The sequence below is a fragment of the Beta vulgaris genome, chromosome 8 (assembly GCF_026745355.1).
Source record: "Beta vulgaris subsp. vulgaris cultivar EL10 chromosome 8, EL10.2, whole genome shotgun sequence".
NCBI classification, from domain to species: domain Eukaryota; kingdom Viridiplantae; phylum Streptophyta; class Magnoliopsida; order Caryophyllales; family Amaranthaceae; genus Beta; species Beta vulgaris.
Window position 1 is genome coordinate 50,723,384 of NC_079209.1, and position 15,254 is coordinate 50,738,637.

At 35.1% G+C, this 15,254-nt stretch overlaps 2 protein-coding genes across 4 annotated transcripts; one reads left to right on the forward strand and one right to left on the reverse strand.

Annotated features, from left to right (window-relative positions):
* The first annotated feature begins 250 nt into the window (after positions 1 to 250).
* LOC104901667 (hypothetical protein) lies at positions 251 to 8,159 on the forward strand. Of its 2 annotated transcripts, XM_010689260.4 has the most exons (3): positions 251 to 485; positions 3,378 to 3,532; positions 8,005 to 8,159. In XM_010689260.4, the coding sequence occupies exons 1-2, from the start codon at positions 343 to 345 to the stop codon at positions 3,511 to 3,513; spliced, it is 279 nt and encodes a 92-aa protein (XP_010687562.1). In that variant the 5' UTR covers positions 251 to 342; the 3' UTR covers positions 3,514 to 3,532; positions 8,005 to 8,159. The 2 variants fall into 2 exon arrangements, with proteins under 2 accessions (XP_010687562.1, XP_010687560.1); XM_010689258.3 differs by lacking the exon at positions 8,005 to 8,159 and having other exon boundaries at positions 253 to 485; positions 3,378 to 3,789.
* Positions 5,101 to 13,769, reverse strand: LOC104901666 (respiratory burst oxidase homolog protein E). Of its 2 annotated transcripts, none has more exons than XM_048635045.2 (14): positions 12,630 to 13,769; positions 12,353 to 12,512; positions 11,594 to 11,642; positions 9,437 to 9,550; positions 8,778 to 9,200; positions 7,978 to 8,361; positions 7,795 to 7,890; positions 7,592 to 7,707; positions 7,339 to 7,506; positions 7,099 to 7,249; positions 6,809 to 6,997; positions 6,580 to 6,708; positions 6,176 to 6,254; positions 5,101 to 5,644 (listed from the first exon to the last, which is right to left on the reverse strand). In XM_048635045.2, exons 1-14 carry the CDS (start codon positions 13,264 to 13,266, stop codon positions 5,523 to 5,525), a joined length of 2,817 nt encoding a protein of 938 aa, XP_048491002.1. In that variant the 5' UTR covers positions 13,267 to 13,769; the 3' UTR covers positions 5,101 to 5,522. The 2 variants fall into 2 exon arrangements, with proteins under 2 accessions (XP_048491002.1, XP_010687558.2); XM_010689256.4 differs by having other exon boundaries at positions 5,101 to 5,632; positions 12,630 to 13,752.
* Between the last annotated feature and the right edge of the window lie 1,485 nt (positions 13,770 to 15,254).

Genomic DNA, 15,254 nt, shown 5'->3' on the forward strand with positions numbered 1-15,254 from the left:
TACATATGCGATTTCTTATTCAGTTGTTTTACATTTAATCACGGTCACTCCAAATCAAATCCTAAAATCTAAATTTTTAGAAAAACTCAATCCAAATACATCCGAATCCATCTCAAACATAGTTCGAACCCAATTTAATTTACTAATTCGATTTAGATTGGATTAGATTTTGGTTTTCGTCCAAATAACTTCCACCCCACCAACAAGTGTCCAAGATGAATTGGCAATTTGTGCTTAAGCTTCTCCACCAGCACACTTCTCATAATAAAAAGTTGGTAAAACCCTTAAACCTCATTGTTTCCTGGACTCGAGAGGGGAAATCCAAAGTGGAGTTGGGTTGAAATGGAGAATGTTCAGAGCGCATTCCGTAAGATTTCGAAAGATGCGAAAACTGCGGCATCTTCAGCAATGGAAGCACAATCAACACATCCTCCATCTTCTTCTTCATCTTTGCCTTATGGAGTTCTAGCCACCAGACCTTCAAGGTACTCCATTTATGCTTCTCCTTAATCTATTTTTGCAATTTTCCTGTGAAATTTGGTGAATTTAGGACATAATCTTGCATATACTTATTTACCCATCATCATTTTCTCATAATTATGCAAAAATGAAATGCTGGTGCTGTGAAAAAAACAGTATGTGGGGGAATTCTGAAACCCCTTCATGTTCTTTCTGATTTTCACTAAGTATTGAAATTCTTACCCGTGAATGAGAAAATTTTTGAGGAAATGATGTTCGTAAATAGTATCTATTTTGAGGGATTTTCAACATTCTCATTGTTGGCCCTCGGTTTTGAATTAGAGTTATGTGATATTATATGGTGTATATTGGTTGCTTTCATGGAGATTGAGGAAGTTATGTGATACTATATGGTGCATAAGTCGACATCCTTGTGGGATTGCCAGTGATTTTCGTAGTTTTTTCGTGGATTCTTGGGTTATTCCTCATTGCAGATAGCAAAGGAAGTTTGATAAGAGATGTATACTAAATATTGCGATGAGAATTTTGTTTGTGGACATAGGTAATAGTACATTATGGTTGGTTTCTGATATTTCTTCATTTGACTTGAGTTATGAACAGAAGATGGGATGAGGCAAATATTAAGAAGATTTATTTTTTATTTGTTTTGGTTAAGTTATATGGTGATATCTATGAGGGATGGGGCAATTTAACTATTACTTTCGGATAAAGCGACTATTTATAAGCTGTTTCTTGAACCCCCAAAATGTTGGAAAAAATTGGGGCACATATAAGATATGATAGTAAAGCTTTTGCTCAGTGGTAGAGCGTATTTGACTGTACAAAGATCCTATAGTCTTTTCAAATGCTTGGCTTTTGGCAATAAAATCTTGCATGTACAAAATGGTTATACAATCCAAGAAACTGTAAGTGTGATATCAATTTCTTTAAATGCGAGTATGCCACACACCATCCTATTTGTTGATGGTATACACTGGTTATTGACAATGGATTAACAGGGTTAGTGTCAATGTATCAATAGGTAGGACACTGATAAGTACTAGAGGGGTTACCAATAAGTTTAAGAGGGAATACAAATAATGTTATCACAATAAATTTATGTGGCTGCACCATTATTTGAGTGTGTGACCCGTTACGCAAGAAATAAATTGTAATTATATATGCCCTCCATTTCATTGTAGATTACACGCTTTGATTTTCATCAATACCAAGGATATGGGGGTAAAGTTGGTGAGATATTTTTTTTGGTTTTTTTTGGGGGGGGGGGGGGGGGGGTAAAGAGAGAGAAACAATTTTGAAGGAGATGTGAATTTTAAAGTAAAAAGGTCATGGTGAGTCTCATGTCCTATGATTTTGACTCGAGAAATTTAGTAATGCCTAGCCGCAAGGTGTAGACAACTGCAATGGAACATATATTGAAGAAGCTAAGTACCTATGAGCCAGTCAGAAGCTTAAGGTGAGAGCCATATAACATGTCACTGTTTCTTAGTGACTGCTTTGGTCACGCATTGATTTGGTTATTGAAGAAACAACCTATCATGCTTACACCACTTGTTTATGTTGAACAAATTTTGAAATGGAAACTGAAAATTGGGTGTGCATACAAAAGTAGCCGATATCCCAACAGTCAACATATATAGTTCAATTTAGATTTCAGCCGAAGCATATGGCTGTATGAAGAAGATTTTAAGCTAAGTTCGACATTGGTCAATAAGCCATGAGAAGTTATGCCTGCAGCAGTAGCCAGTAACTAAGTTTGTGCAAGCTCTGCAGGGTCTCATTCTAAGCAGTAAGGAGGCACGTATGAAGTTAAGTGTAACACTGATTATGCACTTTCAGAATTTGGTAGATGCATGAAATCTAGTCACGCACCCAACCGTAGTGGTGGTGATGCTGAGGATATAACCTTGCTAGGTTGATTGGATCTTGGGGGATGACAAATCAACTGCTTAAAATCATTCCTTTCAATGCAACAGGCAGCACGGTTGACTCAGCAGTGACAACATGAGTAGGTTGATGGTGTATCAGTAATGAAGGTCATCCATTGATGTGCAATAATTTTTCTTAGATGCCAAGGCTCTAAAAAGGCAAAACTTGGTTTTATTATCCAAAGAATCCGTTGGCATCGAGATTTAAGTCATCAGGCCCTCTAGAATTTGTCTGATTTCATGATTCATCTTGTATCCAAATGTTCTCTTATTTACTCGTCATCATTCAATTTACCAAATACCGTCACTTAGATTATCAATTTTGGAAGTGCACAGTGGTTGGTGAAATGAGAAATGCAGTAACAGCTTTGTAGGGGCAGTTACTACTTACTAGAATTGTAGCAATACAGGGATTTTAGAGTCAAATCAATGTGGGATCCGCCTGGCTTTTGATGATATGACATTGCAGCTGCGGGGGCAAATAGTATCAATTACCAAGGGCCCTTAGTGAAGGGATCAGCTCTGGATATCAATCAGATCTAGTCATATGCAATGCTTTTTGTTGCAAATTTTTGCTATGGCACATTGGATTTCCCTTATTATAGTGCTGTACACTTATGTAAAATCAAACCTTTTGTTGAGGCATTATGCCAGTTTACAGGGATATGCTCTAGGTTGCGGTCTTAAGTCAAATTATCCAGAGGCCATTATTGGAGGGATCATTTAAGGATTTGAAGTAAACCTTAGATGATCCCTCCAATATGTTAGGAACAAAGGAGTAACTTCATGCATTACTAGCCAATGTTTCTTTGATGTAATATGTTCTACAATGAGCACTAAATATGGCAGAAACTAGAATTATGTTTGTGAAACTCATCCTGTTCATTACCATTGTCATGCTTGCCTTGAATCTTGAAAGTAGTGATTGTCACCTTCACAAACTAAAAGCTCAATTTCGTCCATTTGCAGACAATGGGTGTCAATATGGACTTGCTCAAAGCTTTGTGCGGCTTGCTTTGTTGCTGGAATTTTTGTTGGCTACACTTTGAAACGACGGGTTAGGCGCTGGATCTCCAATCTTTTGAGGAGAATGAAGGATGACTGAGAGCTTCTCTTTTCTGCTGGTATGACCTTATAACCCGAGTCTTCAAAGACCCAAGAAATGAAGCTTAACTTAGAGTTTTGCCCTCTTTAAGCGCATGCTGAGGAAATCAATATATGAGATTACATGATTTTCTGTCTCACTTTTTGGTGTATATGTGACAGTACTTCAGTATACAAGTTTTTGGCACCGAAATAGTAGTAGATTTCAATGAAACTTGGTGATGATTACGTGTTATGAATTTATGATGCAAATGTCATTTGATCTTCTTGTGTCCTACTTCCCGGACTTCACGAGTGCTACATTGCATATAGAGTATAATCTGCATCACTCATAACATATACTGCAGGAAACTCCTTCGATTAAGATTGTTTAACCTCCATATGGTAGGGGAGCCGAAAATCACGTAAAATATGGCTTGATGGTTAGGCATCCAGATCTTGTGCTTTTGGTTCCTGAATCAATTCTTGTATCCTAGTCTGTCTCTATTGAGATAGATAGGGCTGCTTTAAGCTTAGGTTTTTACACTACTTTCTGTTAAGTTCCTAAAAGCATTTTGCTAATTCTGATTTAGGCAAGAATAATACAAATTTTTACTACTATTTCAGCTAAAAAGGTTATAACTTGTTTTCAGTACTGATAGTATCATAGTTTATTTAATGCAAGTGTACTGAATTTCCTATTTTCCCACTAAATTAGGTTAAAAGGACAACTTTCTAAAAACGATGCGTTGAAGATGGGCTTTCGCAATATTCATCTTAAGATTTGGGAAGATTATAATTTATGAAAAATATCGCATAGATAATTCTTGCTCTTTTAGGAAATATTGCAAATACTGTCTCACTTTAACCATGTGTGTGTGTATCACACCACTTTTTATGTAGAAAACATTTGTTAAGGAAAAAGTATGGTATGTAGCAAATATCGTGACATTTTCATTTTAGAGAAGTGTAGCAAGTATTTTGAAACAAAAGAAAGTATGATTGAAACTAATAAATACTAAATGGTTAAAGTTGTGCCTTTACAAACGTGATGGTCAAAATGGAACAACTATTTAAAAACAGTGGATGTACTTGCTCTTTATACACCGTCACTAGTTCATTTCCTACCACAAAGTTAAAAAAAAAAAGTAAAAAAACTGCGTACTAGGACATGGTCTTTGCAACTGCAATAGGCAATAGCTATGCGTTATTGAGAGGCCATGAACCTTGCATACATCTAGATGGGGTTGATCATTCCACTTCCTAATCTTTGATAACTGATAAGTAAGACTCATTAAAATATAGTACTAACTCCATAAAAAGAATAAATAAAAAAATACTAGTAATTACAACGAACTTAACGTCTTCCTTCAATACAAGTTAGTGGTTGGCATACCAGTCTATATTACTTAATTATCTGAAAAATAATGGAAATTAATCCAAGTTGACTACCCTACGCCATTGTGGTTGGCTAAATGATACCAGTTCATGCCTTGATGGTGAGTTGACAACTCTGGATGTGCTTCCATGCATTAAATAAGATTAGTATAACATAGAAAGCCGGCTTCTCTGTATAATTATATGTATTCAGAAAAATATATCCAAAAGATACCAAATAATCTGCAATTTATTTTATTGAGTATAATCTAGAATAAGATACATAGATCCTAAGATTTTGAAAGAAATAATCCTGTTTGTAACAAACAGTCATTGTTAGAATAACAGCTAGGGCTATGGAATTTTCTATAGAATGATGTGCTATATATATATTTTATATGGACATTTGTAAAGTTTTCATTTACAATTTCGCTGAAGGCGATTACTATGGATGGAAGTGTATAGTATATGTATTGTGTATACAATGTTACTGAGTTTCTCAGTAAGAATGTTGGAGTACTTACAATGTTGGCAAAAAGGTGGATATGGTTAGCTTAGTTTGGTTTTGACTTATTGGCTTGATTTCTTTTCTTTCCATTTTTTTTTTCGGGTTTTTACATTCTGGGAAGAGGGGAAGGGAGTTTATTCTCTGTTCTAAAACTGCTCTTTATGGAACTCGAACCGTGTTGATGTCTTGTGACTCATTTCATGTGCTAATTTCTTCAACTCTTTGGCTAACACCGGCCTGCCGCAGTAGAAAACCCCTGCATATTTAACTACATTAAGCAACATATTATATATATTAGGTAAATTATATTTTAGACTCGTGTGCTCATGGTTCGGGGTACGGGTCCTAGTGGTGAAGCCTGATTCGGCTGTTTTTTTTAAAAATCATTTAATTGGTCTAAAATTGAATTGTCTAAGTGTCCACACCCATGTTAAAAATAAAGTATTGAGAAACTGACATGGGTACTGAGATGGAGAGTTTAAGAAATAACCAATGTATGTTTGTTGTAATCGTTATTGATTGTTGATCATCTTTATTATTCCTCCTATTATTGATGTCAATCTTATAATTATGGGTATGACACTGACAATAGGTCAAAACAAAGATATGGCTTATGTATGCCAAGTTTGCAGAACTGAGCTCATAATACAGATTAGGTGTTGAATTACAAGGTTGGTAGGTATGTTTATGAAATCCTTGTTGGTTTTGACTTCACTTGAAGGAATATTATTCTCAGAGAATATTTGTATTTTTTTGACAAACTTGAAAGACAAGTTAATTAAAAACTGCAATAATTTACCTATAGTGCTGTATGGATGTTTTTTAGCTATTTTAGCAAATACTTCTTTCCAATCAGGTCTGGCAAAGTGTGTCTTTACCTGCAGTATATCAGGGTTGAAATGCTTGTTAGTAGCTCCTCTAGATAAAATAGAGATTAGTTTGAACATGAAATAATTGTCTTTCATATCATCTTATGCAGTAACCTCACTGAGTTCTATCATTGAAATTACTTAATAGATATTTTCAGACAGAATGAATAATGCAGTCTGGTTAGGAAGTCCTTCCCTTGTTTTTTTCTGACCTAACTACCATCATTATTATATTTGAAGTAGTAGTTCAGACAAATAATTTTAGCACATTAACCTGGTGTTAGGTGAAAAGAAGTTGGCAAATCAGAGATAGAGTAGTGAAGATCGATCTTACCCTGGTACCAGATAATATATCAACACCATATTTGGCATGAGTCAGAGCTTGGACCAACGTTAGTAAGGTTGATCTGGCATCACCCTCTTCATACACACTAGTAAGATAGTTGTGCATCTCAATCAAGCCCTATATCAGTGTCAAGCATTAGAGTAATGTCAGACAGCTTTGCAGAATCATATGTAACTATTATTGTTATAATCATATACATTATTTTTGAAAAATTTACCTTATGATCCATTTCTGCTACTTCATTCATCACCCCTTTGAACCACTCAAATGAACCTGGCTCCCTTGTAACCCAGTAAAATTGCGCACTCTTAACTCTCATTGGCCTTTTGTTTCCACTTTGTGCTGTACTGGCCGATGCAAAACTACTTAAGCTGTCATCTGATATACTGAAGTCGGTGGTTGAGTCCTACATTCGTCGAAAGCAAGCCAATTAGAAATAATATTATTGTTAGACAAACCACAGAATTTGTATTGTAGAATTGTAGATAGTAAATTAGACAAACTTACTGTTGCTGCTCTTGCATTGTTTAGAAGATCTTTGAGGATGCTGATAAAGGGTGTTGCTCCTATCCCTAGTCCCACGAGGAGCAAAACATCATAACTCTGGTACTCCTGTGCTGGAGCGCCGTAAGGTCCATCAACATGCAGTCTAGGTAAGCTGAATTGGATGATTTGTTGTAAGTTTCCATGAAAGTATAGTAGGGAAGGTAAATTTAGAAGTATAATAAGGGAATGAAGGTTTTTTACCCTCTCTGACGAATACCCTCTTCTTCAAATTTGAGCCGACCAATGGAGGAAACCGACATTCTACCCTCGGTAAAAACCTGCTTTAGTTCTTGTGTCCAATCTCCTACAATCCTGATGTGAACACTAAGGAAGTTGTCTCCTGGTGCTGAGGTGATAGAAAATGGATGCCTAAAGAGGTCGATTGTTTCATTAAGTGTCTGATGAAGAATCATGCAGTACAATTAAATTGTGGGAAAGTTAGGGTTAAGCATACCATTCAAATTTTGAGATGGCAGGGCACTGCAGGAAAATGTACTGTCCACTCTTGTACTTGAATCCTTGAGGTTTTGACATTAGTAAGCTGAAGACATTTCCTGGTAGCTCTGACACCTGAAAACAATTACAGTAAGCTCTCTTGGGTTGTCACAGTTTTTCTAAGGTGAAATCGCTTCAAAGAATAGTTAGTAGTTGCTGCACCTTCAAGATTTTAACCGAGCGAATCTCTGATCTACAAGTCCGCAAACTTCGTTCAGCTATATAAAGCAGAAGCGGAATAGAAATATACATCCATGTCTGAAAACAAAGGAAAATCAGATGAGAAAATATTGGTATTCACCTCATTTAATCTTGCTAACTAACATTAATGGTTTGAGGTCTTACCGTTTTTTTGGTCCAATCCTTCACTAGGAACAAGAAGAATCCATGAACCACAAGCATGACATAGACAATAGCGAGCAAATGGTGAGAATACCAGAATGCATTGTATCCTGCCAAACGATTGAAAGGTGCTGGTAGCTTCACCACATCTCTCCTAAACCGGCTTGTTGCTAATGTGAAGGCAATCATCATCAAAACGACCATGCCGATACCAGTCACTCCTTCGATGCCTTTCACAAGATCCCAGTATGTTGGTTTCTTGTTGTTGAAATCGGAGGCTATGAGTGCAAATTTACCGGGGGAAGAGTTGATCAAACGGGGAAAATCACATGTTAGATGAATTCCTGCATGAAGCAACACTCCAATTGCTATAGCGCACGCGATTATCTGCTCGTTAGAGATTGGTTTAGAGTATAAGGATATGTTCCGTAGAAGGTGTATTGGTGTGCATTTATGGTGCATTTTGTAGGTGGCCATAAATGGTGGCAATAGTAATGAATCTTAGTGTAATTTTGTAGAACAATTTCTATGCCAATGTCATGGTAACAAACTCTGTTTTCAAACAGGAGTTTTTCTTCATACTTTACCTCTCAATACCATCTAACAAAGTGGTGATGTCCCGAAGAGTTTTAGAAGTTTACGAAAACAAGTAATGTTTGATTAAGTTTGATAAACATTACCGGTAATGTTGATACAGACTCTTCTATACAAAATTACACTAGGATTCATTATCATTACTGTGTACCAACCAAGCCATTAGCATATATGGTATTTGGATCTAATGCCATACAAGTAATACATACCTTATGGAAGTTGATGTTATCATCAAAAGGGATGAAGCATCTGGCTCGAGTGGATCGAAGCCAAGTGAGCGTGTTTCTTGAAACCGGAAGGAGGATTAAAGCCATGTTAAGTTTAAGGGTCTCGGCGGCTCCTTTGGCTGTGCATAAGCAATAACCCATAACCTGAAATGCTGATTTTTTCCTGTACTGAAGAAATTTCCAGACGAAAAGCGACGCCATGACCGTAACCCACAACAATATAATCCACCCTCTCTGCCAGTTTTCTAGGATGAGACACCTTAATGTGCAGCTTACTTTTCTCACCAGGCTTACTGGTCTTAATGTGCTCAAATTTTGACTCCACCCTGCACTTACTGTGCTTAGTGGCCTGCTATATTCCATGTAGACATCTCTTTGTAGCAGCAGTGCTTCTAACTGCCATAACTGTAAAATGAAAAACAACATTTGGATACAAAATTCAGAAAACTTTTTACCTGTATTATTATCAATGGTATATAGTAGTTGTACATTTTTACTTTCTTCGATAAAATTATCTTGTTTTGCTTTGTTTTGTTTACAGTTTACTCATATAAAATTTGCTTATAGTATGCTAATCAAGGGATTGTTCCTAATAATCGGGCATCATAACGTGGTTTTAAGTAACAAGCATATGCAGTTACCTCAATGTAACCAAGGTTTTCAGGGTCTAGCTCTTCCATGATCAAGTTTGCATATTCATGTGCCTGCTCCTTCAAAGATGATAATCTATTTGCTGAAGCACTAAGCATAATAAGCTGCAAATGGTTGAGAAAAACAACATATTTAGAGAATTAATGCTTATAAAAATAATTGTTACATTTTGAATGAAGCGATGAGGACCAAAGTTCTACTCTCCTCAACTTAATGTTGTGGTAGTTAATTTATTTTTGCCGGATTAAAACTTTTTTTTGGTAGATAAAGCTTGTTTTTACCAACCGAAACTTATACTAATAAGTTGAGAAATACAAAGCCTTAATATAAAGGCCAATAAGAGAGTGAGGGATAGCCTACTGGTTAGAGATTTGGAGGTCTTGGAATCGATTCTCACCCTTGGCAAGTTGGACCCCCTTTTATTTCCCCCAACTTGTCAAGGTTTCTCCTTACCTTATTAAATAAAAATATTTCTTTAAACCAAGCTTGCTTGGTGGAGGTGGTGGGGAACTCACCTTGTGACTTGGAGGTCACAAGTTTGAACCCCACTACCTACTTGTGTTTGGGAGTAGGGATTTTTTTATATCCTCCCTTACTCTTAAGCGTTGACCTATATAGTTGTGCTGACTGATCTTAGTGAGGTGTTGGTCCAGTAGAGTCCTTCTTACCAATTGGTCCCCAATGAGGTCCAAAAAAAAAGTATAAAGGCCAACAAATATGCTGAATTTTGCATAGTATAATTTTTTCATTTTATAAGAGAAAAAATAGAGGGGGATGGGGGCTAAAAAGAAAGGTGTAAAGCTGATAACAACAACAAACAGGAGCTGCCTACTTTAGCAAATGTAAGGTGGTTCAATAGTCACTCCTGCTAAGGAAAATAAGAGAATAATTTTCTTTAATATGCTGGCAACAGAAAGAAAAAGGAGCATATACTAGTATTTGAGCAAAAAGAAGAAACATTAACATCAAATGACAAACTACACTTACAAACAAAAGCAACTTTGAATATTTTTGCTCAATTTAAAGTATATTAGTTAATGATGGCTAATTTTGCCATCTGAAAATAAAAGTTTTCCTCATTGAAGAAGAAAAGTTCCAAGTATCGGTACAACTAACTTATCAAACAATTCTATTGTTTTAGATTAGGTGAATGCAATTATTGTTCTCATGTAATTGGTTTAGAAAAGCACAGATCTTAACACAAGTTGTGTTTCTTATGTCAAACATCAAACAGGATTTTGGTTCATTGCTTAAAGTTCTAAATTCTATTTATACAATTATTTTTCTACATTTGCTAAGTGTTAGATAATCAATATTCTGTTGTTCATGTTATTATTATGTTATTTTCTCATAATTAACCCATCACACCTAAGAGAAAAAGTAGTAAAATCAACCTATCAAGAGATGATAAACCATTTGAAAAACGTGTACAAAAGTCTAATCTAAGGGACATAATTTTGATAATTATGAGACATGGAGTAATTTAGTAGTTTCCAAATTAGATACATAGTACTTTTTCAAAAACAACTTCAAATTTAAATGATACTTCTTCCATCTCATATTATAGCGTCTGATTCCATTTTTGTACGTGTATCAAGGTCAATAGAATCTAAGAGAAAATAAGGAGCGTTTATGTATTGAAAATGAGTTTTATGGGGAAAAAAGCTGATTTTAGAAGAGAGAGTGACAATAAGTAGTGAAAAAGCATAATGCATGACTGATTCAATCCTTGGTCTGATCAAACAAAGTTAAAAACTATTTTCAATAAGCAAATAAATAATGATGATAATTAAACTATAATATAAGACTGAAGGAGTATTATTTATCATTGAGACGAGGTAATTAAACTCGTAAAAAGAAAAAAAAGACTAACGTTACCAAATCTACCAAGTGTTATCATGTTAGTGATAAACTGATAATTGAGGCTTGATATTTGATTAAAACACTAAGAATGATGTGGTTAAAGGACATAATTTTGGACTCACTAAATAGATAATAATGAATGAATTGATGAATGTAATAAAAGTAGAATACTTTTGGAAAAATATATTAGGAAATTTTCTTACAACAGCGACAAAACAACCGACGGCTAGGGGACCAAATAAAAATAATAGACAAAGATGGTCTATACGAAAACTACAAATTACCTCTTGGACCTCGTCTCTTGTTATTCTTCCATCTTCGTTACTATCAGCACTGTCGACATGAACCACACTTCATATCAGACTCTTTCTCACATCACTTTTTCTATGACTAAACTAAGTTACATACTCAATTTACATATTTACCCTTTACATCTAACCATCAAACTTATCACACACTTTTTATTTACATAAAATGAAATTAATAGCTTCATGTATTTTACTCCCTCTTGACTCTATCAATTACCATTTTCTTTGGTGCATATTTGTCGAGATATTAATTTAAACCTTATTATCTCTAATTTCCGATAAGCAAAAATTACAAAAAGTTGATATTTGGATAATACACATTGAGACTAATTCAATCTTACATGACTATATTTTTCGTTAAATACAAGTTATAAGAGATAGTCAAAGTCATGTATGTGAATAGTGTCAAAAATCAAGATGGGTAAACTAAGTATTTTAAAAAAACAAGTGAAAGATGACAAGAATTTTGTTTTAGATAAAAGTGAGAAAAAAGATGACCCAAGTAGTAGAAATCTCTAGCATTTCACCATTTAAAGGAAGACTTCTACAAGTGACAAACGAATTTTTCACTTTTTAAGAAATGACCCAAAAGTTGGAACTTAGTTAAATTCTATTTGTATTGGTTAAAATGAATTAATATGCAAGAATTGATCATGTATCCATGCCCCACAAATCATGATCAACGAAATATACCAAAGTATAGTTCATAAAGAGATGAACAACATAATTACTTACATGTCGAAGAAAATTTGAAGGCGAGCATCGAAGCTTTGATTAGTAAGTTGCAACCAAAAATCTTGTAACTCTTCTTTACAAATTTTACTCAATCTCTGTCTTTTCCTCCTTGCTAATGCATCAAATATACCGATGGCGAATTCCTTGGAATTCGCCATCCCTTCAGAAAAAGCGAAAAAAGAAATAAGTACGTATCATTTTATAATTGGTTGGAATCACATCACATCTTCATCGATGTGAACGATGATATATATATAATGATGAAAAGAAAACAAACCAATGCAAGCTCCAAAATCTTCCCTAGCAAGCAACCCATTTTGTGCTAATTCATCAAATCTTGCCTCCACTTGTTTCCACATCTCTTCCCCACCATCATCTCCTGTCGTTGTGCACGTAGTCATACTAATAAAACGTAACCCCGTCAATGCCCTTTGGGCGCCTGACGTGGTCCTTTGTAGTTGCGCTCGCATTTTACGTTTGTCTCTTTCAGTCATCGGAGGCAGAGGTTGATCCCCTGCCTCCGATGATGGTCTTGAAGAAGAAGGCCAAGCGAATTTCTTCCTAAGTTTCGAGGCAGCCGAGAGGCTCCTCGATAAAATACCTCCACCTCCTCCACCACCACCACCTCCAGTACTCCTAGGTGTTGTAGCTCTTGGTGTAACACTACATATATAAATGTTGTCATCCTCTACTTGTAATTCAACCTCGACGAGTTCTTCGTCGTTGATGGTGGTGGTAGTGGTAGTGGCAGTAGTAGTAGCTCTTCCGAGGTCTTTAAGAAAGGCGGGCAGCATTGCGCCGCCAATGGAAGATGGTGCAGGGTAGTCATCATAGGCGTTTTCTTCATCAGGAAGGTGGAAACTCCGGCTGTAATTCGAGTGTCGAGAGCTGCTTCCTATGGATGATTGTCTCATAATAATGATGATCTTCACCAAATGATGTAAATGAAATAATGGTTTAGAAGGATAAAAATGGTTGTTGTTGTTGGTGTGATTTGTTTGTTGAGGTGGGAAAAATGAGAAGATAGCTAAGGAGTGAGCGGGAGAATGAAGGGGGTATGTCACACGCTTGGTGGGTGTTAATTAGCTCCTCCGCAAACATGAATTCAACACTTTTTGTTATTGTTGTTTTTGTTGTTTTTTTGGGGGAATTTTGGGGGTGATTTATTTTGTTAATGTTGGGTTGAAAGAATAAAAGTTGTATATGAGGGGTGAGATTAGATGTATTGAGTTTATAATATAGTATGAGTTGGAGGGAAGGAAAGGAGAGAAGTAGGTGAAGTATAATATATGATATGAAAAAGCTTAGTATATAAGCTCTCATCTTTTAGCTTTCTTTGAAGGAGATTTCTAAACCGAATAATACAGCTTAAGTAGATAACGACCTCATATTGAAGTATATTCATTGTTTTGGGTACTAGTAAAAATTAGTACAGGGCTTGCACCAAAAAGAAAAAAGAGGTACGTACTACATGGCTATTTTGGTGAAAATCTATATAATTGTATTAGAAGATGTTGTGATGTCGAGGTATTTGTTATGTGTCACCTGTCTTTTGCAATGGAAATCTGCTATGTTAGTCTTTACATCGATCAATAAGGTTATTAAGGTTGATTCACTAACTTATTGAGGTTGTAATCTATATAGTGAACAATGCTAACAAGAAAACTTGACACATTAAATTGTATCTAGCAATCTATTCCAAATTGTCTAATAAACGAGAGTTGATAAAATGACATACTGCGATCTTGGCGCTTCAGAGGAGGATACATATGACGAGTTATAATTATTTTCTATGTTATTTTTCATAAAAATAATAATAGAATTTTGAACGGATCGGGATTGAAATCTGGGTAATCCTGTGAAGTGTGAACAAAACTTGTCCATAGAAATCCAACATCTATACTAATATATGACCTCAAGGTCATATATTAAAGTCTTAACCATTAGACCAAGTGATATTTGTTGTTATTATTTAAAGTATAATATTAATAAATGAAAATTCTCCTTACCCGGGGAATACCCCGGGCCTAATAACTAGTTATAATGTAAAAACGGTTACATTGACATTCTATCATGGATCAGAGTATATATATAATAATAATAAATTCTTGAATGAGATGGGTGCATAATACATTATTGTGAGAGGAAGGTAACTTTTTGCTTAAACGAGTCATTTGTATAGAAGTGACCCTATTAACTTTAACAAAGGACCATTTGTTTAGGGGTCCCTTTTGACTTGAAAAACAACCCGTATTGACTTAAAAAGTGATCAATTTTGATTTAAAGTGAAGCAATCTCACAATATATTTATTGTGCACCTGTTGCACATAATAATATTAATTGTTCAGTGTTACAACTTTATGTTTTAGTCTAGGGGTCGTCGTGGCTTCGGACATTTATAGTCAAATGATATTTTGTTAAATTTGTCGTAACATATTATTGACTTTTTTAATTTTTTACTTATAATAATTAAAGATATTAGTGGTCAAAACTTTATGCTGGTAAATATAAAAATCAAACAGTATAATTTAAATAAACCAAGGTTACTAATCGGGATCATTATTTAGAGGAGGGACATAGTTGTGGAAGTGCTCACATCAAGTGAAAAAAATTAGCCCCAATGGAGCAAACAGACTGGGACAAAGAAATTATTTGATAAAGGAAAAATCAAAAAATAGTAATTGAAGGATCCAAATATATATATAGGCCCCTGTGTCGCATCATACATGTTCAACAATGCCCCTAAATTTTCACTATTGGGGTTAGAAGTATCCAGGTTATTAAGGTTAGAATTGTTGATATTACATCTCTCTTTCTAGTTCCTGCATGTTAGAAGTTTATGAGAGTATAAATGATGTCATGTAAGTATGTAAAAGTAGTATTAAAAGAATCACATTTAGGC